Source organism: Spodoptera frugiperda, chromosome 15, assembly GCF_023101765.2.
Source record: "Spodoptera frugiperda isolate SF20-4 chromosome 15, AGI-APGP_CSIRO_Sfru_2.0, whole genome shotgun sequence".
Taxonomy (NCBI): domain Eukaryota; kingdom Metazoa; phylum Arthropoda; class Insecta; order Lepidoptera; family Noctuidae; genus Spodoptera; species Spodoptera frugiperda.
The window spans coordinates 4,146,834-4,171,028 of NC_064226.1; the positions used below are offsets into that span (position 1 = coordinate 4,146,834).

The 24,195-nt window shown below is 38.7% G+C and overlaps 2 protein-coding genes across 13 annotated transcripts in view; one reads left to right on the top strand and one right to left on the bottom strand.

Annotated features, from left to right (window-relative positions):
• The window catches only part of LOC118272332 (guanine nucleotide exchange factor DBS), a 96,119-nt gene extending 91,803 nt beyond the window's left edge, over positions 1-4,316 (bottom strand). For 3 of the 4 annotated variants that reach the window (XR_004783357.2, XM_035588728.2, XM_035588789.2), the window contains exon 1: positions 3,905-4,316. Coding sequence is in view for 2 of the 4 variants with exons in the window: in XM_035588728.2 (XP_035444621.1) it covers positions 3,905-4,073 (169 nt within the window). In the remaining 2 variants the exon portion in view is untranslated. Of the gene's footprint in view, positions 1-2,076; positions 2,262-3,904 lie in introns of those variants that run through there. The other variant, XM_035588797.2, reaches the window with a different exon arrangement.
• A 650-nt stretch (positions 4,317-4,966) lies between these two features.
• Positions 4,967-21,355, top strand: LOC118269648 (glycogenin-2-like). Of its 9 annotated transcripts, none has more exons than XM_050699002.1 (10): positions 4,967-5,135; positions 9,126-9,261; positions 11,772-11,946; positions 13,426-13,588; positions 13,852-13,978; positions 14,919-15,090; positions 16,375-17,676; positions 17,940-18,608; positions 18,651-19,182; positions 20,457-21,355. In XM_050699002.1, the coding sequence occupies exons 1-10, from the start codon at positions 5,129-5,131 to the stop codon at positions 20,999-21,001; spliced, it is 3,828 nt and encodes a 1,275-aa protein (XP_050554959.1). In that variant the 5' UTR covers positions 4,967-5,128; the 3' UTR covers positions 21,002-21,355. The 9 variants fall into 9 exon arrangements, with proteins under 9 accessions (XP_050554959.1, XP_050554960.1, XP_050554961.1 ...); XM_050699003.1 differs by adding an exon at positions 19,458-19,500 and having other exon boundaries at positions 17,940-19,182; positions 20,362-20,502; XM_050699004.1 differs by adding an exon at positions 19,458-19,500 and having other exon boundaries at positions 17,940-19,182; positions 20,457-20,502.
• Positions 21,356-24,195: the final 2,840 nt, after the last annotated feature.

Sequence of the window (24,195 nt, forward strand, 5' to 3'; positions counted from 1 at the left end):
GTGTTGTATGGTTTCTTACCGACGTTGCCGTGTATCCGCGGTGCAACGCCGTGCGTCATTACGTGCTGCCTGATTCGTTTCAGCTGATAGTGAGTAACATTCTCAAGATACAGGAAAGCCTCGAGGCAAACCTTCCTTCCTTGGTATACATAACATGCTCTTAATCTCCTTCTGACTTTGTGGCGTGATGTTTCAGCTGGATTCGCCAAGCTTGCCATTGTGATGCCCATCAGGTACATATCATGTTCACTCTTAGTTAGTTCGGCAATGTTTAGTCTGTGCCGATAAACTGCTTCTGGGTTAAGTCCTCGATAACAGTTGTCTTTACAATCACATCCTCTCCTCAGTCTTTCTTTGACCTGAAACATACATCAATAATATTATTATACATACATAACCTCTTGCCTGTCTCACGTTGGGGTAGGCAGAGACAATGGAACACCTATTGTTATGAATCTTACATATTTCTTTAGCTTCATCAACAATCATTATATTGAAACAAAATACAAATACTACACATTTTATACTGCCTTATTTCAAGAAACAGGAAGACTGAGCATCATCCACACCACAACTAATGTTTGCAACAATAAAAAGTGTTGTAAAGACTGTTCTAAGCATTGAAAGGCCACAGGTTGATTGAATTATTTGTTAGTTACATTCATTGTAATTGTAACAACTAGAGGTAATATTGCTATTTTAAAAATAAGTGACTAAATAAATACAGTTTTAAATCAGAATACCAATGCATAACTCTTTGGGAACTAACAGGTATGATGTTATGCATTAACCACTTGATTTCCGCTATATGAAACAACAGAATATATTGGCACATGTTAATATGTGTTACGTCGAACCATGGGTTAGTTTTGTCTATCATCAAACCATGTAAATTCTAAATAGTTGCTTGACTGTATATCTATAATCAATAACTTTGTTTACATTGATACATTTCAGTTATAAAAATGGACAGTTTTGATTTCAGGGTATTTTTACCAATCTAAAAATCTAAAAGATTTGCAATGCATGAAACCTGAGACATTTATTGATGTATATGGGTCCTGCAGTCCATACACATAACTATAACTTGCATAGCTGCTATTTACTAAACTATTCTAACTCAACATTTTGGAAAGATAACCTCAAATGTTATTTTACAAAATAAAAAAACTTACCTGCGCTGGATTATCTTCCAGTTTATTGTCAAGAACCTCTTCGTCACTATCTGATTCAGCTTTTTTCTTTTTCTTGCCAGTTTTCTTTTCAACTTTAGGTTTTGTGTCCACTTCCATATCTCCTGGATCACCTTCGACATGGGATTCAAATTCAATGCTATATGTGCCAGGTATAGTCTGCAAATTAGCACCACCATTCTCCACTTGTATTGTGTGCCCTTGCCACAAAACCTGTAAAGTAATAATCATGATTAAGAAAATTATAAAATGTTTGATGGATCAAAGTCGCTGATTTACAAACAGATAATGGCTACCTGAGGATAAACAAAGAGTATAATCAGTAGTAAATACCTGTTCTTGATGGCCATTATAGCTATGTTGTTGCATATTCTGTCCTCCCATCTCGAAGACCGAGTGCTGGCCCATGACGGGAGTATGCCATTGTGCACTCTCACCGTACTCGCCGCCTCCGTTCTGGTCGGCTGGTATGGACACGATTATCGCCTCCTTGCTGTCCACGCTTCGCCGCTCCACAGAAAGCAGCGAATGCAGCACCTCGCTAGCCTCTTTTTCAGCAGGATTCACCACTTCCATCTTTTCGTACGACATTCTGCCTGCTCGACGCTACAACCGATCGTTCACGTCAAATCACATGTACGTACATACGTGTATGTACAAAGCCACTCGACAAACCCGCCCTGATTGCTACCAGAATCGACATCCCCAAGCCACAATACAAGAAAAACCGCGATAACTTTTCAAATTCATGTAAATAAACATAACAAAAACCGCGCAATTATTAACCTTAATCGCATTTTTTAAGTTTCATTATCGCATAGCGGATCGAACTCCCGTGGAATATTGGGCCATATAGTCATAGCAAAGGAAGAATAAAACTCACCTATTTCACGTAATATCGGAGACTGAGATGTATGAAAACGTATCCCCACAGTTTCTGACAGACTGTGGTTTGTTTTTTATCACTTCATTTTAATATTACAGTCATAATTAAAGAGAAATGCACAAATATTTCACTGAGTTCACGGAAGCAATATGGCGATACACTTTCCGTGAATAAAATCGGAGGACGCCGTAGAACACGTAATTAGTACAGTGCGCCACCACCAGGCGGCGCTACGCGCGCGTTTCCGTATCGACGCTCGTCTAGCGCGGTAATTTTGAAAACGACATTCATTCTTACTGCCGTGCCGCGTAAAAAGTATTGGCTAATAAAAATACAATCACTTTATTTCAATTTATTAAAAATATTATTAGTTAGTAATATACACTACAAACTTGTAATGAATTGCATGAACGCTGACTTAATTTTTAAACTAAATAGGTATTTTTAGTTAGATCTATACAATCGGAATCACAATCTAATTTTAATCTGAAATTACCATTTTAATGTGAAATTTTATATATCATTTCATGGGTTCACCATGGAACATGGTTTGGGTATGGTTAAAGGAAATGTCAATCAATAACCGCATTTCGTAAGCTTTCGCGCTTGTATGTCTTCACTTAAGTTACTCATGTCGATGACGTCAATTAAAAATTTAATGACGTCAAATACGGTAAACATCATAAATAATATTTTGTAAAGAGCGTAACTTTCATTAAAACCATCTAAATAGCAATATGTTTGTGTTCCTACGTGCTATAATTATAGCAGGGATCGACGTAGAAATAAGGAGGGTCCGCAACGACGTGGAACTGAAGTAAATGGTCAACTGCCACAAACCTGACATTTTATTTGTTAACCAAGTTTATATTTAGAGAGATAGATAGGTACGTTACATACCTACATACATTAGGTATAGTATAGACAAGCGAGTCCCGGCTGTTCTAATAAAAATCATTTCCTTTCGACATCCGCTTCTATTTCCTAGTTACGAAGCGATCTATTTATGATGTTATTGTAAAACAAAACTCACCTACCTATTTAAATAGGTACAGCTACATATCTAATAAGGAAAATATTGATACTGCAATTTTTGTAAAGGCGATAGTATGTGTTTTAGACCAATTCTTGTTAACTATATTTTACGCATTTTCCGCATACTTTTATACCTACTTATTTTTAACAATCAATGGTACGATTGAAACAAAAACTAAAATAAGTAGGTAGGTATGAAAAATTATGATGGTTAGGACCGAAGTAAACCTTTACCTAAATTAGGTATTATTTTTACTTCACGCAAAACAAGGTCACACACCCTTACCGTCAAAATAGGACAACAGAGTAACAGAGCAAGGTTAGGTAAAGATATTACATTTTTTTACATAAAATTAGAGACAAACTAATATTAAAATAAGTATTATGTAAATTCCAAAATAGTCCATTTATAATGTAAGGTACTAAAATGATAAAAATGCAACATTTTATTAAAATGCCAACAATGAAACGTTTCTTATAAAAATTCGTATTCGTGCAGGTAATTTAATTACAGAATTAAGTATAATGTAGAATCATTTAACGAGTCTATTTCCCATCAATATTTTTTTTTATCCATATTTTGTTTATTCGTAGTACAATTTTTATTATGTGCTATGTAAGTAGGTACTTAATATTTTATTACATTATAGGTATTCCATTTTTCCTCTTTACTTACTTACTTTTTCGAAGGTAGGGTAGTTCTGTAGTTTTAATTAATTTCACAGTCATTACGTTAAACATTATGACGTCATAGTAGTGTTCATTTTTTAAATCTAGACTTATTACTCACCAGCTGCTGCGTCTAGGGCGAAGCAGCTGCTCCGAGACTTGACGACACCTCCTGGCGATGGACCATCAGGCCATTCCATTCTCTCCTCCATCGCCTTCGACGCACTTCTCTTAAACTGTTCCAAAAAACTGTCTATTTGTGTTTCTATACTAGTCGGGGAGTTGGCCATGGTTTCCACCGAAACACCGAAAACAAACACAACACGCTAACCTGCCGTTTACGACATTTTTCGTTCAAATTGTCCTTTTTTTCGTTTTCTAACACAAATCCGTATTTACTGTCTGTTTATAGTACATCGTATTGCATAATTAACCGTCATTTTTTGCCGAAATCGTTCATCGACCCGAATTCACGTTTAATAATATCAAAGAATACCGCGGAACGTCCCCGAGCATGAAAGAGACTATTGGATAGCGATGTAGGGATGTAACACGTATCCCCAAGAACGTCGATAAAATTGAATATCGATTAAAGTCAGAATGTGACAAAGAGGAAGACACTGGAAACTAGAATCACAAAATCACCGCTTACATATTCCACTAATGACAAATTAAGCAGTCACAACCATGGCTTTTTCAGCAATAAAGTTGATAAAACAATAAGCAATTGGTTTAGTTTTACCTTAAAATGAGCAATCGTAGGAAAGTCAATTAATTTCTTGATATATCATCTAAAATAATTTATAGCACAATAAGATTTCCTGATAACAATGTTGGGTTAATTTAGAATATCGACATTTCATTATGTTACTGACATCCCTACAACGAAGAGATTTTACTACGGATACCGTTATGCTATATACGGCAACGAAAATAAAGCGACACCCACTGACATCTATCGATCGCTACGAACAGCTGTTTGAGTACGTCTTACCTATGTGTTGCCAGTCTAAATAAATGGAAAACATATTCTAAAATTGAATAATTTTGTTGAACTTATTATTAGACTAATTTATTAGATATTTTTTATCCGAAACGCGATATAAAAATAGTGATGTCGTATTTTTTTTATTTTTACGCATGCGTTGTTAGTGTACATGTGTGTGTTGAGTACGATGACGTATTGTTTGCGAGATAGTGTGGGTATCACCGCGGCGAGGGGGTCGCGGTCGCCGGTCGCGCACGCTGCGTGCATTAGCTAGTGCTGCGCGAAGAGCGCGTGTAGTTCGTGAACATATTTGAGGTGACTGGAACTGTCACACACGAGACTACACCCGGCCTCATAATGTCAAGTAAGCTCCCGTACTACTTCTATATCACCGGCATTTTACGTAATTTTTCAATATCGCACTCACTTTCAATTACTTTAATTTAAAGTTTCCGACGACAATGACTAGAATTTGCGGCATTAAACTAATTGAAATGCTTTTAAAATTGTAACAGGGTAGTTAAAAATACTTTACACTAATAAGAGTGTCGTGACTATTTTGATTTTTTTATTTGCGATGACTAACGTAATTAATTGCTACTTTTACCTTCTTGTTAATGTTAACAACTTTATTGGGTATGTAAAATATTTAATGTAATTTTATATTTTAGTAAAAATAAAAGGTCAGTAAGTGATTGTGCTGCCTACCATGGTATAGTTTTTCAGAAAGTAACTATTTATGGTTAATTTTTTTTATATATATATAGCTTATAGTAGATTTATTTTTCTAATAAAATAAATTATGTTACAAAATTAACATTGGGATAATGTTGATTAAGTCGTAGAGTATCTAGAATAAACTTACTAACATAACATCGATAAAATTAATTGAGGTAATATACATATTTTTCTAACAAAATATGTCAGGAAGCTGGATAACCTTGAATTATTCTGGTCTGGCGTCTGTCCGATATCTTTATTGACCCCACAAACAACTACGTCACAGACGTTAGTAGAAGCAAAAGATTATCAATTGTTCTACACTTCTACCCTACGTTTAATTTCTTTCGTATCAGCGGTAAGAGATCGTAAACAGAGTATCGTTATCTATTACAAATACCTACATTCATAAACACCGAGCCTGTCTATCAGCGACGTGATAGCAAATGTTATGGAAACTGCGGTAACATCATTCGCACATCACTCTATCATATCAGTGCGAAAATAATTTCTAAGTTCCACTATGAAAAAGAGGGTAGGCAGGTAGTAGGTAGGGTAGGTCCTTGAATAATCAGAACAATTTTTGTTAATTGCTTCTAGCAATTTTATAAAATTGTGCACAATCTGGGAATAATCATTGTGAAGTAGTGGAATGTGGTTACATGAGCCTTGTATTCTTTAACTTGATACCCGACAATCAATACTTACAGACCGCAAAGGATCATCCGACCTGATTGCGGCTAATCTGGCGCCAGCCATGTAGGCTGATAGCGAACTATACATCTGGCTTTATCATTTCAAATCATTTGAATTTAATTATGCATTCTACTTTCGAGACAATGGTATTCCATGACTCGAAAGCATCTAGTTAACATGATTAAAGGGTAAACTTGAATTGAATGCACCAATGAATAACTTGATTCATGTTTAAAAGTAATTGGAATTTGCAGAACATGAAGTCGTTTAGCTTTATGGCACAATACCCAGAAAGATTTATGGGTTTCGTTCGCACTAAACTCGGATAATTCACAAACCAGTCCCACTTTCTCTAAACAACGAGACCTAAGACTTCGGTTTTCACTTTAGTCCGCTGAAAATTAAATATTGGCTAAGTGAAATGCTTAACGCGGTCGGCACATAGCGTGCGCATCTTTGATGCGAACTTAGAAAGTGTGGATCACGAAGACTGGTTTTTCAGCCGAAGTATGCAGATTTTCCAGGTTTTGCAAATAGTTCGGTAGACATGTAACAATATAAAAAGATGAACACGTCATCATTGCATTCCTTTATTCCGTTAAACGGTCGACTGCCCGCGTGGTTCCATCCCGCCGGACCGGCCGCACCTAAATAGAAACCGCAGGGACATTGCTCCCGAGCGCGCCTGATCCTGCATCTCAACTCTCGAGTGCCTTGTTGGTGCTTGGGGTGCGTTTTGCCACTAGAGTATCTCCATGCAATAAATTACTTGGTATTATTTTGGTTTAGTTAACATTAAATCATCCGGGTAGCTACCAAACCACATTGATATTTATAAGAAAATAAATCGCTCTGCGTTTACGATGTTGATAAACCATTAATGCTGTAAAAACATGTAATGAGCACATTTCTGCACACTAAAAGTCGGCCTCGAATGTATTGACGGAATTTCCGGAGATAAAATTGATGCCAGGGTTTGATAGTTTTTATGACATGGAGGATGTTTAAGATTTATAAACTAATATCAAATATGAAATGTCTGGTCTCATTTCATAAATGGAAGGTCAATGTGACTGTTTACGTTCAGACAGTTAGATTAAGGCCCGTGCTTTTTCTGTACCTACACGAGGAATGTCCTACCGTGTCTGGAACGTCACTAGTCACCTGCGTACCTACCTAGTATCTACGTTAGCCGTCTGTAGTCTAAGCTGACGGGCTGTGATCGGGAAGACTTACGAGTTTAATTGCGGAATACATAAGCGTGGCCGGAGTCGACACCAAATATCTAACGCTACACAGTAGTTTTATTTTGAATTTTATTTGTGTCGCGCTATTTCGGAACTGAACGTGCGGCACTTGTCTATTACATGGTGGATATGTAATGGCCCACGCAGGCTGGATGCCCGGAGCTATTCCCGCGAAACTTTTCGTGGAATCCGAGACGAGTTTCTATAAAATAATTGCATATAAAAATAATACAGCAGCAATGAAATCTTGATTTGTTTGTTTTGGACGTCTCATAACCTTGTTGCGAAATAGGTTTAGAAGATAATAAATCTCATAGCATGCCAATATAACACAAGGCGTGCAAATAAATGACTAGACAATAAATGTTTCCTAATTAGACTGAATGTCGGGACTGCACTGAGACACGTGGTGTTATTGACAGGTGAAGAAATAATGTTGCGCACACGCAGCGGCGCCAACTCCCACAGCACGTGCCAATATTGTATGTACCTACAACAGAGATCTACGTAGACGATCTGCGTATTTATCTCAAGAGGAAGAAACTGCGCACTTCCTCATAGCATTTTCTCTATGACGAAGGCGACGCCCAACACGAACAGACAGCGGATTGCTAAAATACAGTCTACGTAATCCTCCAAAACAACGTTTCTCCAGTTATTTTAGATATTTACGTCTTTGGCACCAAAGGCGACTACAGAAAATGTGATTAGACTGGTGCGTTTGTAAATTAAACATAAATTATAATGCGGATTTATAAATATCGTATCGAATTGAGCCACTGTCAGTATTCGCTATTTACTTATCTCTCACAAATACTTTCGTAAATTACGATAGTTGAAATAAAGATCGGTGAATTATTAAAAAGTCAACTGGCAACTAGCTTTGAAGAAGAAAAAGAAATATTTGTGAAATACATATATTACTTACTAAAGTTGATTATTTTGATAAAATTGTAAGTAGGTAACTATGTATTTCTATAATATAAAAATAAGTCGGGTTTTCCTTCCTGAAGCTATAACTCCAGAACGCACGAACCGATTTCCACAGTTTTGCATTCGTTGGAAAAGTCTCGGGCTCCGTGAGGTTTATAGCACAGAAAATTTAAGGAAAAAATTAAGAGAAAAGCAGGAAAACAGGGAAAATCATTGGTAGCGAAACGGAGTTCGCCGGGTTTGCTAGTATCTATATAAAATATAGAGGGAATGACTAATCATCACACATACAGGGGGATTTTCCTTATAGGGCTAGGTTTGTGTTAAATGAAAATACATACTCGTAATATATCAGTACATCCATAAGTACCTAACTTACCCAATAAACAGTAATTTAGTAATTTTTACCCTGTAGATATATTTGCCCACATTATATTTCATTCGTTATTCAACAGTTAGATACAAGAATTGATTTCAGTTGTTTGTTTAATAGAGACAGAATTTACTTTTAAATGTAGAAATCTGTTACAAGTGGGCTTTTGCAAATATTGGGTATAGACAGGCACACAATCTGAAGAGTGGTAGAAGTGGTAGGTAGGTAAGGTAGAATTTGAAAGTAACGGTTATCGGCTAGAAAAATGTGCAAACATGGCTGATGACAGTCGCATCACAGTTGATGTTGACAAAACAATACAGGTCAAGTGGATGCAATGTTGATTGTGTGTTGGTTTCTTCTTACGACATTGTTTTGTGTGCAGGTCGAGCATGGGTGACGTTAGCCACAAACGACTCTTACGGTCTTGGAGCCCTGGTGCTGGCGCATTCTCTGCGCCGCGTCGGCTCCTCGTACCCGGCCGTGGTACTCATCACACCGTCCGTCACTGACCCCATGAGGTATAATACTTTGTGTTTTTTGCATAATATGTTAATCAGTAAGGTTGTTTGCAACATCTCCATCAAGTCCAATGTGGATGCCACAGCGTGCAGCGTATCTAGACACACGGCAGTGTGTCCGCCAAGTTCGAGCAAAAAACCGACACACCGGCCGTGGGTTATATTACACGAACCATTTCGGGCCAAGTTCTTATCTAAAATACAAAATTTCATTAATGTACCTATTGTAGGTCTTGAGATAAAGACGTAATTGAAAATCGCTATTTTTACTATACACTCACTGACTGACTCACTCATCAAAAACCTAGACCACTTCCAATGGTCGTATTGACTTGAAATTTGGCATGGAGGTAGGTCTTTAGGTCAAGGTAAAGGAAAAAATCTGAAAATGGCCAAGTGTGAGTCGGTTTTAAAAATAATGAAGGTGTAAATTCATACCCCTAAGGAATTAAAACAAAAAATTTATCTATATCTTCCAATAAGTCATCACCGACCTAAAATTCGTTACGAAGGTTTGTATTTAGTCAAAGTAAAGTAAAATAAGAAAAAAAGAAAATAAATGAAATCCCACCCAAAACATAAATGTGAAAGGCTGCCAAGTTCGATAATATTGGAATGCTTCGCCTATAAAAGAAGTGAGATCTAAATAAGTACCAAGTTCCATACACAGACCTCAGTTAAAAATGATATAACTTGGCAAGTTTTAACTTTTACTTGACTCATTGCGTTTAGTAGGTTTATAACAAAGTGTGTGAAAACTTGCCAACTTGTTATATCATTTTTAACTGAGGTCTGTGTATGGAACTTGGTACTTATTTAGATCTCACTTCTTTTATAGGCGAAGCATTCCAATATTATCGAACTTGGCAGCCTTTCACATTTATGTTTTGGGTGGGATTATAATAAACGAGCTCAATCCACAACCTTTGGATTGGTACCATATCAAATTTTGTTGAACTTATAGAATCTCTGTAAAATCCCAGTTTTTTTTTTGAGGGAGGAATATCATCCAATGACTTCTCCCGTCTTGGACGAGGCGGGAGGGAGTGTCAGACTCTTACTGACTAAAAACCACCCCGTTCCTACTCCTGCTTTTCGAGCCGGAGCCCCGGTAAACCCGCTAGGTAGTCCGCAGCCCCCGATCAGGCATCTGCCCTACTGGGCCCCATCTGTGGTGGTCTGATGGCTCTTTGAGGCTGTAAAATCCATGCCAAATGATATTTTCAATACATTAAAAATGTATGATAATTTGCAGTTGCTCTGTGTAATCTGCACCAGTAATTTTAATTAAACTGAAACGATCTTCTTAACCAAATAAAAGACCAAGTTCAATAGGAACCCTATTAAAAAAATTTTTCTTCATGTCAGCATATTGCTATCTGCGAAAAGGCGAGTGTATTTTACTGCCTACAAGTCCTATAAATATTCAGAGAATACATTACGGCAACACCCACGACTAAGATGCTTCTATTCTTAGCTGTTTGAATGACAAAACGAAATAAAATACACGTTGTAAGTTATCGGCGTTTGACATTTCCTATACAAAATGTTATTGAACTTCTACGCCAATTTGTGTAACAAGAAGATTTGGGAGGAATAGGCAAACAATCCATTATAGAACCTTTAAAAAAATAAGAAACACATTGGTCCTGTACCTATTTATAAGAATTTTTAATTTTCACACTTAACTATAATATCACGGTTTACTCACATACATTTATGGAGCTCTACTAGTTTCGAGTCACAGAGGGACTCTTCATCACTCACGATAGTTATTACTCGTATATTATTGCTTAGTATTCAGACGACAGAGTCTAACAAGCAATTTAAATGCATTCAGACTCTTCTTCTCATACAAGAATTTGCTATTTTTACTCACTGCTATCGTTTAGCTCAACTTGCTTTAGCCATTTAAATGTAAAGCCTAAATGACCAGTCATTGTAATTCAATGAACAGTAGGTACGCAGTGCACAGAGTTGAATCTTATTCAATGCGGTACGAAGATAACACCTATTTTTAAATTGCCATTATTGGTTGATTGTATGATTGTCTGAGTACAGTCATAGCCCATTATCATTGAGCCAATATGTTTATTTCACTTTACAATTCACAAATTTCAGTTAAGTGAATAATTTATGCAATCGTCTATATTCACAAAAGCAAACAATCGCACGTTTAACATACAACACACATTCACTCGTAGTCGTCTGTTTTATGTATTCAACGTGGATGTGAGAACGACTACACAAATATACACGATATGCACAAATTGTCAAAATAATCCAAATATTGAAAAACGTTACGGACTAAAATCCATACTGAAGTATAAATATGATACTGGAAGTGCAATATTTATTGAAAGGCAGATAAGTAAGGTTCAAGATCAATGACAATTGCTCTTAAGTGGTTAACAACCAACCCACCCACTGTAATATTCAATTCAAGTGCTCAAAACGTTGAGAAGGATACTTGTATTCAGTTAAAATGAATCTGGGTTGGATGTCCTCAGAGAGCGGCTTGGCGGAGTGTTCGCCGAGGTGATCACGGTGGACGTGCTGGACTCGCAGGACGCGGCGCACCTGGCGCTGCTGCAGCGGCCCGAGCTCGGCATCACCTTCACCAAGATCCACTGCTGGAATCTCACGCAGTACGAGAAGTGTGTGTTCCTGGATGCCGACACATTGGTGAGCTTTTTTGGCACCTGTCGCAGACAGATCTGTCTTCTCTAAAGTTTAATTAATGGACGTCCTATAACGACGACAGCGCTAATGAATTAAACTAAATAAGATCGACCATGTTAACCTGTTTACCAACAGCGATTTAGCAAACGGTTTAATGTCTTCGGATCAATATCGATTCTCATTTTAGCATGCTTGTTCGAGATGTTCTGGATCGGTAAAATAAACTTCCAAGTGTAAATATTTTTGCAATATCAAAGAGCAATTTAGATAAACGTCGTTTGGCCGGCGATTGCTTCAATCAATTCTCGTGTAGTAACCGTCGCTTTAAATTATTGTTCGTCGTATAATATGTAGTGTCCAACTCGCCGCTATTAGTGGGACGTTAGCGGATCAGTCGTAAAAGTATGTTAAATTAATGGGCAAACATTAACACTAAGAACATTAGACGTGTCAGCCAAATCTGCAAATGTTTAACGAGGTGATGTGTGATGTCACGAGCCTCGACAATGGTCTTCTTGTCAACCTGTCTCCGTAGCTGTTGGCAAATCGTTTTCGATTTTTATTCTCCTGTTAACGAACATATGTAAAAGTCGTTAATTCTATTTCAATGTGTAACTGTTTGTGCGATAAGAAAGTCAATGTTACCGGATGTGAACGTTAGTGCAGTAACACGAGATGACGAGACGCATAACCGTGGCCCAAATATTTTGTTCCCGACAATTTTGGATCGGCTCCAATATACTTACTTTCATTCTTCACTTCTTTTGAAGGCGACGAGAGCTGGGAAAGTAACAGCAATATTACACGATATTAGCGAGCCATTATCGTTTATATCATGAAATTACATAATGTAAACGTGTAGAAAAATTCAATTTATGGATAATATAAGCTCCAATAATAAACAATGAGATAGTGTCTCGATAGAATCCATTGACTCGATGAGTTTTTATTTATCGCAGGTTATTGTGTCAACTCGCAAGTTTTTATCCATGCGTAGATAAACGAGTTCTTGATAAAACATACCAGTCATTAGTAGCATATTTTGTACATGTTCCTCACGTGGATCTCCACGAAAATTTTGTATATTGAGAGCATTGATTAGATCTATAAAATGTTCCAGACGTGAAAGGTCAAAAGTTAGTAATTAATGTTTAATTAATTATGCCTACTTCTTGTATAACAAAAGTTTCAAATATCAATTGTGAAACAGTAGATAGGAGATAGATACGAATTTACAGAAAGGTCATCTAAAAATAGTATTTCGAGTGGACTCCATCTTTGAAGACTTTTGTAGGTATCGTATTGACACGCGCAAATCACTGAATCTGAATGGTTTTATTAATGTTTGGTTTAGTTATAGTTTATAACGTTAAATATCGTAAATTATGTATGGCTTGGAAGTTTATTACGCCAAGACGTCTATTTTAGACCGCCAAATTCTGTAATTATGATCCTAGAATTTATACAACATGTTGTTTGTAGGTGGTCCAAAACTGCGACGAGTTGTTCGAACGTGAACAGTTGTCAGCAGCTCCTGACGTCGGCTGGCCCGACTGTTTCAACTCAGGAGTGTTCGTGTTCTCCCCCTCAGTAGATACCTTCACTAAACTCATCGCCTTCGCACAGGAACGCGGCAGCTTCGATGGTAAGTTTTCCTATAATCTTAAACAAGACTAATCTATCATTTTTCTTTGAAAACCAGCTTTAGAAGAAACATTATTTAAAAACAGAATTAAAGCAAAATCATCCTTATTTACGCAGCTGTAATAAATTAATCATTTTAATGTAAAATGTCACAAATACAACGCAGAAATATTATGAAATGTGTTACTTTTAGCTGAGAATATTTTCGCGTATAAGCTTCGGTCATTAGTCAAGTTGATTCGTATAATGTGTGCGGTGTAACAGGTGGTGACCAAGGTCTCCTGAACTCCTTCTTCTCTGACTGGGCACGCGGAGACATCAACAAGCATCTGCCCTTCCTCTACAACGTCACATCAGCTGCCTTCTACTCATACCTGCCCGCATTGAAACAGTGAGTTATTTTACCATAATCTTAATAGCTTAAAGTGTCTAAGAACGGCGTCTAAGTACAATAATTTTGGAGGAATTTTCGCGATAGAATTCTGAGTTTGATTTTTGGATTTTGGACAAATATTGGGGTTTTTGGAGAAGTAGAATATACCAAAATATTCTCCTCAATCACAATTATTAATTCTCTCTTCTTCTGGGAAAATCTGACGCATTCCTTTGGTTAATTGGATGAATAATGTTATGGTTTCAAAAGAAAATGCGTTAGCGAAAACTGTGTTACACTTATCGAAAACGAATAAAAACAATACTATTGTTCAAAACAACAAGTGATAGAAAAAACTTCATTATAACGTAACGTAAGAAAATACAGTTTATCTTGGCACTTTGATCAGCACGAGTGAGAATACCTGATGCATTCACACGCCCGATATTGACGTTGGCGATCTTGGGCATTGTGTCGCATACCCGCCTGTAATGTGTACGTCATAAAGCATAAAATTCTATGACGTAACGAGAATCATTTTAGATTTTAAAGTAGTTCAAATCATCCCACGGAGGCTAAAGTTATCCTTGAGCTCATGAAATCGTTTGAAAGTTTTAATATGCGATGCTAATAGTTTTATTAGATCATGCAACATACAAAACAAGATAATACTTATTCTGTGAAATATTATTACAATACTAGCAGGGGTGGGTCCTTATCTAATCATTGCATAGTATCAGCCCGTGATTAATTTCCTTCTTTATTTATTGACTACGAAAAATACACGAATTTTTAACAGGGCAAAATTTTACTTTAACGTATTACGTTTTACGTGATGTTGCCATAAGATCCGTGTGCATGTGAAAAGAGCCTTAAGCAATGCCTATCCCTTCGTTACGAAAACTAAAGATCAAAATTATAGAGAGCTAATTTGGCTTCTTGCACATTTCCTCTTCAGTTATGGGCAGAACCTCAAGATCATCCACTTCATCGGAGCCGCCAAGCCATGGCTGCAACAGTTCAACTTCGAATCGGGATCCGTCGATGCGCCCGACCACATCCGAGGCTTCCTCCAACTTTGGTGGGACCTCTTCGTGGGACAAGTGCACTCCCAGCTTGACACTGGCATGGTAAGTCGTTGACCTCTTTCCTTAGATAATAAGAAATACGACAAATCTTAAAGCAATGTAAACCGTAGCTTTAAGTACTTTGGAACTGAGTGTTAGTGCGAGTTTTTCACCGAACGGATCGCTAATGTTAACTACCACTAGCAAATGCGCTGTCAGCGCGCTGTTGCTGTTTTTACGAATAGATGAAAATATTCGCACTAATTACTCTGAATTTAAATGGCTTTGGTGATCTTCTAAGAACACAATACGAAAGTGAATCCGGGCTATAAATAACACAAGACGAGCCAAACAATGACTAGTCCGCCTAGTGTGTGTAGACTTGTTTACATGAATATGCAACGAATCGAAATAGAACAAATGTAATCGATAATCCCATATCGAATTACCACAAAAATAAATAATACATTCAATTGTAACCTCAAGATGTGATAAGGATTGCATATGCGATTGATCTAGATTATTAATATCCGTATCGATTACCATATTGTTGACATCGATACTGTGTGGTTTGTCCTGACCGCGAGTATCTCGTGGTGTCTCGTATGGTCTAGTAAATCGATCCATTGTCATTACACCCTCCGATCTGAACACTACAACATGTTTTCCAAGCATTCACGGAAGGACTCTAAAGTTGCAGAGGTGAGACTTACACATTTCAAATTGAGCTTTCGACTTTTCTTTTAAAGTCTATATTAGTTTTACTACCTCTATATTTGTGTGAGTAGGTGAACACTTGTACAGATTTTAAATATTTTTTCTTTTAATTTAAGTATAGCACCGTGTTAGGGTGTTGTCTATTCCTGAGTGACTAAACAGTAACCTTCGACCTGTAACAATAGCTTGCACTCTGCGCTTGTGCACCGTTCTGCTACCTGACGCACCCTTTGTTTGAAGCATTTTTACTTGTGTGACATAATATTTCTCCAAAATACTAACATATTCTAACTTTCAACAGTAACGTCTGTCTGCTTATGCACGGTTTGATTAATATCTGTATGGGACACAGTACTTAGATGGTGTTGGTATTTTGGTGGAATACCGCGGAATCTTTATAAACATACCAAAACATAGCTGCTTTATTTTATTTTCACTATTAAGTTGTTTTCTAGATTAATTATTTGATTTTATTAAATTGGTTGTTTATTTAGTGACGCATAATAATTTGAACACTAATAGTTGCTTGAACAAAGTTTTTTGCACAGTTTAGTGAGATAGCTAGTGCGAAGCTTAGTTCAAGTGTTTTTGTGCATGCATACTACTGAGTTGTTTCACTTCAACCGATAGGTTGAGGTGGCGGACACACATGAAGGGCCCCCTGCGTTACCTCCACATGACGTGGGACAACAATTCCACTATCAGCCAACCCCGGACCCTGAGTCAGAATTCACTTGGCACCATCCCGTCACGGAAACCAAAGAAGAAATACGAAAGAAAGAGATAGATATCACTGAGTTTTTCGATCCATGGACGATTTATAGAGGACATATACCACCAAATACGAAAGAAGAAGTCAGCCATCACGAAGAATTAGCAAGGATAGACGATCACGAAGAAATTAGAAAGTACGCGTGGGAGTATCAGGCGCAAGGACCTCCTCCTACATACACAGAACATAATCCGAACCATGACAGACAACATTACACAGATAATTGGCAACATAATATTCAACACGGACACAGACAGGATCAACAGCAACATCAAAGTCACTGGCATCAAGAACATGACCACAACTGGGGCAGACATGACAACCATAACCAAAATTATGATCAACACACTCACGCTCATCATTCTCACGATCACCATGACCAACAAGGTCATCATCATGATCATCACACGCACCACAGTCAAGACTGTCATGATCATCATAGTCCAGTCCATTATGATCATTATGGTCATCACAGTCAGGATCAATATGTTCATCACGGGCATGACCACAATGATCATCATGGAGATGATAATCAGCATCATCACAGTCATGATAATCAGCATCATCACAGTCATGATCACCATTATCATCACAGTTCTGAAAACTATGAGCACCACAATCAAGGTCACTATGATCATCACAGTCATCAGACCCATGATTACCACCACAAATCACACGACCACTACCAACAACCAACACACATTACCGAGAATACTAGTCATATACAACACATTGAGTCTGTTTATAGAATAGACGATCAGAGACATGATCACAATTACCATGACAATTCAGATACAAACGCACAAAACTTTCACGCAATACATAAAGTATTAGAACAACATGTTCAAGAGAAGAAAGTTAAGAAACGCAGCCGCCGCAGACGACTACATCGCATAGATGTTTATAAAGAACGCATTATGAATGGGGAGGTGTCTGGAAGTGAGAGTGACGTCTCCGAAGACATAATGCCAAGGCACCCTTACGATGGCTTCTACTTAAGGCACAGGGTCACTGTGGACGCTCGAGGACGGAAAGTGTGCTCGCACGAAGTACCACCCACTCCATCTCCTTCTCCCCCACCGGACTCACCAGTTCACGATGACTTACTACTACCAGAAGAAGAACCAATACCAATGGACACTAATGTTTCAGATGAACAAGTAAGTTACACAACGAATTGACACTCGACGTTCTCAGGTAAAACTATTTTGTTGTTACTAAGCTTAAGTGCCAAAGTGTTTGCCATTATACCGTAAGTACAGATTGTAGACTAGCTTCGCATGCTCACCACTTGATTGTACTCTGCACGTACTAAACTATTTCTTAACATTCTTCCTTTAGAAATGTAATAATAATTAAAATGTAGTCGTATTGTTCGTTAGTTTTAACCCTGGTAACTACATAAGAATAACCTCTGTTACAGAGTGGTGTGGCTGGCAATCTTGCTCGCGTGCTGCCGGGCGCTGCAGGCCAGCGTGAGGCCTTGGATGAGCTGTCGCGTCGTCAGGGCTGGGAGGCCGGCAACATTGACTACATGGGCGCCGATTCCTTTGCTAACATTTGGGCAAAGATCTCACAAACACTGAGCAAGCCCCGCACCTCACCTCCTAAACAGTCTCCTCCTAGGGAAGCAACCCCACAACCAGCTCCTGAGCAAGTTGTAGTTCAGTCTGGAGAAGTAGTGCAGGAACCAGTGGCGGAACAAGTCGAAGTGGCAAAGGAAGCGGTTCCAGCGGAGAGCGCTGCTCCTGCAGCAGAAGAGGCAGCACCTGCACCATTACTGACGTCACATTGGCCAGCAGAGCCTGAACCTGCACCAGTAGAAACCGCCCCTGCACCAGTTGAGGCAGCAGCACCAGTTGAGGCATCACCTGCACCTGTTGAGGCTGCACCTGCACCTGTAGAGGCTGCACCTGCACCTGTAGAGGCCGCACCTGCACCTGTAGAGGCCGCACCTGCACCTGTTGAGGCTGCACCTGCACCTGTAGAAGCTGCTCCCGCACCTGTAGAAGCTGCTCCCGCACCTGTAGAAGCTGCTCCCGCCCCTGTAGAGGCTGCTCCCGCACCTGCGCCAGTTGAGGCTATTCCTGCACCCGTAGAAGCTGCGCCTGCTGCAGCGGAAGCCGCAGTAGCCCCCGTAGAAGCTGCTCCAGCTCCAGTTGAGTCTGCAGCTGCGCCAGCAGAAGTGGTGCCTACTACAGTTGAGGCGGTATCTGCACCAGCAGAGGCACCAGTTGAAGCAGCTCCCGCAGCAGCAGACGTTGCTGAAGTACCTGTGACAGTTGAAGCTGTAACACCAGCTGAAGCTCCGGCTCCGGTTGCCGAAGTACCTGTAACAGTAGAGTCCGCAGCACCTGTAGAAGCTGCTGCCCCAGCACAAGAGCCAGTCGCTGCCCCGGAGGTAGCTCCACCAAGTGAAGTTCCTGTATCTGTGGAAGCCATTGTCCCAGAAGTATCTGCGCCAGCAGTTGTTGCCCCTGCAGAAGCTCCCGCTGCAGCAGCAGTGCAGTCAGAAGCCCCGAAGACCCCTGAAGCTGTGAATGTTGCGCAAAAGACTGAAGACTCGCCTGTGCAAAGCAGCCCGGCGCTATCAGCTTCGGACAGCCCGCCCCTGGCCAACACCCCGTCCAAGGAAGAGGCAGCGCCCCTAGCTCCCGCTGCTAAATGTGAGTATACGTACAAAGGCGAGCGCGCCACGAACAGATAACAGCTTTGCACTGTTTCTCACAGAGTTCATTTTGCAGTTTTCAGACTTGTACTAATACGTTTATAGTTTAGCTGCATCCGTTTTACGTGGCCCGGTCTGCTGATGTATGTGAATAGTTTAGAAGGCCGTCACGTAACTCGATGTGTCCACTTGTTTTCTTTTGTGCCGTTTTGTGATGTTTGGTTTTATGTTTATTTATCAGCATAAGTTTCAATTCGTTGTTATTTCACCCAGCTTCCGAGGAGGCAGCGCAAGAGACGCGGCTTTGATAGATCAGGTAATAATTATTATTTTACTTGGACTCAACGCGACTTCATAATCGCGTTAAAGGGTTCTGGGTTACCGTCGGTGGAGGAACTGTATATGTCTGTGAATAAAGCTTCGACATTCTGTGAAGTCTACCAATCCTAGACACGACTCTTGACTTTCCGTCTGACAAAAATGTCTCTCTAAAAAAATTTAATTGAAATTCTTCATTGTTGTTTATTCGCTTTCGTACAGAAATATTTCGTGGTTGTTGGGTTGCGTCCAAGTAGATGCAGATTGTAGGGATACTTCGTCGAACACTCATAAAGCTATTTCTGGAGAAAATATAGCGGTTCCTCTAAATTGTTATTATAAATGTCAAATTAATTAGCTGAATGAGTTGTTACTGTGCAGTTGCATCCGATATTCTTTGATGCAACTACGCATGTCTGTGTGATGCACCATGGAGCTGGTTGCAACTTCGGAGAGGTATTTACAGTATAAGCATACGCCTCTGGACGAAGTTGTAACAGTTTATTTCGATGCTTTATGTACATTTTTGTTTACGCACATTGCAAGGAACATTATTCAAGCTTCTCATAGCGACACATCTTCACGTAGATTGCGCACAATTTCGTTCACACCATATAGAACCTTATTATACGTAATTAAAACTAAGTACCTATTCACATGGACACTGTTACTTCGACCTATATAAAAATGAAGTGAATTGCCCTCCCTGCCAAAATATTGATTCCAAGAATAAAATAATAATCCTTGTAATGGTCATTGAAGCTTTGAAACTGACTTCACTAAACTGACACAGTCTAACTTTCCGCTTGCATCGTTTCAAATTAACCAGTAGCTATGTTTTCCCTCGACTTTGTTCCAGGCCCTAACCGAGCTTGCTCTCTAATGTGACCGCCATACTAACGCCACGTCTTATCGCTCGAGAGAATAAAGGCGAGAATAAAATTGGTTGTGTAGCCGAGGAGCGTCGTAAGCCGGCGGGCAAGCTGAAGCTCAGCCCCCCTGCCGCCGCCGACCCGCTCCCCACGCCCGACAGCGAGCTCGAGGACGCGGCCGCGCTCGCCTCCGACATCATCGCGCGGGAGCTGCTCACGCCAACCGTCACCGCCGCTTCCCCGCCCGTCGCCGAGTCGCCCGCCGCGCCCGAGAACTCCCGCCTGGCCGTGGAGGAGCCCGAGGTGCCCACGCCGCCCGTCGGCGCAGTATCACTAGCACAGATTGGCGTCAAAGTTCCGCCTAAGGGCAAGTCCACTACAGCAGCGCAGATAGAGTCTTCAATAACGGAGACGGTTACGCCGCCGACGCCCGATGCTCCCACAGCCCCTGAGACTCCTGCAACCCCGACGCCAGCGCCGTCGCCGGCTCAGCCCAGTCCGCCATCAGACGCCCCCAAGAAAAAGATAGTGAAGAAAGTGGTGAAGAAGGACAAGGAGGGCGCTGCCGGCGGCGACGCGCCCGTCCCGCCGCCGCGCAAGAAGGAGAAGAAGCCCAAAGAGAAGTGAGCGGTGGCGACTCGCTCCCGATAGTTCCTCTGTGCCATAATCGTAGCCTTTCTATGTTTAATGTCTACTTATTTAATTTTCGAATAATTATGCTTTTATGTATCGCGTAATTTTTTACTATAATATTATGTTAGAGTTAATTTATACTCACCATCACGCGGCAAATGTATTGTTTCGTTTGATTTTATATCTTTACTTTTTCTTTTATTAATTTTATCATTAATAATGTTTTTAACAGTGATGATAATCGGTTATATTGTTTTAAAACTTGATCTACCAAAGGACGAGACGTATTTATTATGAAAACGAAAGTTTTATGAAATTTTTATATTAAAAGTCTATTTTGGAATACTATTCGTATTTTTATTTTATTTTTAAAATATTTTTATCATTATAATTAATAAGACTACTTCGTTAATAAGGTCTTGAATGCTAAGGCAGACGGGTTCGATCCCCGAATGAGCTATACAAAAATTAAATAATCTAATCATCTCATGTTTAGTACCTATTAATTAGCAAACAGGCTTCCGACATGACACCTTTACACTAAATTCAACCTTGAAACACATATCATATCAGTAAGTTTCTAAAATAACTTACTAAATACTTAACCTACTGAACAAGCGAACAGTCAACCAAGTTCGATGAATTAACAGTTGCCAAAAACAAAGTAATCTTATCAGTTTAATACTAATGTGTGTTTTTCACGATTGTGGCTAATGATAGGCACGCGTTTACCATACATATGTACACTTACATTACATAATACATAAAGTATGTTAGTAAACTCTGATAAAGTTATTTATAAGACAATCTAGTACAGAGACAGTGAAAAAATGAGACGCCAATGATTTCAGGGTCATGGTGATTAGAGAGTGATATTTAGGTATAAGTAGGTACGTACGTGTAAGTATTATACCTATAGGTAGATAGATAAGAATATAATCAGTCAACGAATTACCACGAAAATTAAAAGAACCTGTGGATTATGTTTTCCGAAGTAATTACCTAACTAGTTCTCAGAGCTGCGGATTACCTAACGGGTTAATGGTGCTCCGGCTCGAAAAGCAGGTGTAGGCACGGGGAGGTAAAAAAAAAGGCACGGGGAGGTAAAAAAAAGGCACGGGGAGGTTTTTAGTCAGTAAGAGTCTGATACTCCCTCTCGCCTGACCCAAGGCGGTAGAAGTCATTGGATGATTTAACGCACAAAAAAAGCAATTAACTATATACATTATTACCAGAAAGTATAATTAACAGGCAGTACACTGCCGGACAATTGCAGTTTGCAATTGTTGGATCACTGGATCCATAGCCCCATATACATACTGATCCAGCATGAGTAGCAGGGTTATGAGTGACTACTTACGGCAGTGCTGAACTATGGGCATTGGGCTTACCCTACACAGAGGCTTGAACAGATGCTATAAACTCCCCTATGATAAGTTGACTAGAACCCCAGTTTAAATGGTCCAGGTTTATCGGAAACATGCTGCAGTGTCTTCTACACTCTTTCTGTCGAATTTATACTTTCTTACGGGTTCAGGAGTATATTTTTACTTTGCCGTCGCCACAACGTTTAGTCCACCACACCATACAGTTACCTACTACATTAATATGATTTGGTATAAAAATTATAGTCCTTATCTTAAAATGCCCAAACAGTTAAGGCAGAGAAAGCAGAAATTTGTCTGTTTGTCATCTGATGTCCATACACCCACAACACCAGAGATACAAAAAGGTACACTAATGTACTGCTGTTCGTTATTAGAGCGGAGTTCAGACTTTCTAGACATAAATGATACAAATTCATCAGAGTAAATAACGATTTTTTGGAAAAAAAAACTCGAAAAAAGTGGCAAAGAAACGTAAAAGTGAAATATAAAATGACAAAAAGGTTCTCTCCGGCGGGGAATCGAACCCCGGTCTCCCGCGTGACAGGCGGGGATACTTACCACTATACTACCGAAGATGTGTTAACTGAAGGTGAAATAGTGTATTAATATCTGCTAAGCATATTAATATATTACTTTTTGTTATTTTCAAAGTAAATAATACATTAAACATATGAATGGTATTATAAATTCTTGACGAATTAGTATTTAATGATTAATAAAATCGTAAATAAATGTTTTATTTTCTATATGATTTCCAGCTCTAGCGCCATCTAGTTTTTATATCTATAAGTACTTACAAAGCCATGTTTCGAATTCGTTTCTCTATTAAAATTGTAGATGGCAGCAGTGTTGATTTTCTACACAATAGTAATTCATTTACAGAAATATACTTGTACTACCTGAAAAATGCAAAAGATTAATATTTAATATTTAGTTAGTCACGATTTCTTGTACCATCCAACAAAATAGTAAACACAATTGTTTTTTCAAGTTTTACAATTTAGGTAGTAGGTAGCTATAAAACATTTTTACGTTTATGTAGATAAGCTATTATTCAGAATTTTCATTATTATACCGTTTTTATATATGTAACAGGCGAAGTTAATATTATTAAGTAGGTATTTATGTAGTATTTATTAGCGTAAAAATACTCTCAATAGGTATTCGTGAATATAATAGTAGCGGTTGCTTATTATCCGAAAAAGTTTGGTTAATTTTGTTATTGTTTTGTTACAAAATTCATGATCTTTATTTTCAAAAAGGTATAAGGTGCAATCATTACCAGTCGCATCGAAATAATATATTACTTTGTTCTACAACTACAAGTTGTAGTTGATGATGACGGATTGACTCCACCGACTATTGAGTGACTCAGATTCAATTCCCGCGTACCAAGACATTTGTAAAGTTATTTAATTTGTTTGATAATTCGAAAAAAAGGCTTGGTAAAGAATAGTTTTTTGCATATATTGCGTATACTTTACTATTGACTGTAAGTCGTTTCCTCCATAACAAATACAATAAAAAAACCGGCCAAGTGCGAGTCGGACTCGCTCATGAAGGGTTCCGTAACAGCAAGTAGATGATATAATATAAAAGTTGTAAAATAAATTGGTTTTACATAGTGTTTGTATGAACGACAAAGTTATATTTGCGGTTTTTGAAAATGTTTTATTTCTTAAAAACTAATAATGATATCTCGTTCAAACCAATTTTCGTTGTTAGTTTCCATTGAAATCTACAGTATATATTTTTTTCATTTTTCTCACTCTCTTATTTTAAAAGTTAGAGGGACACATT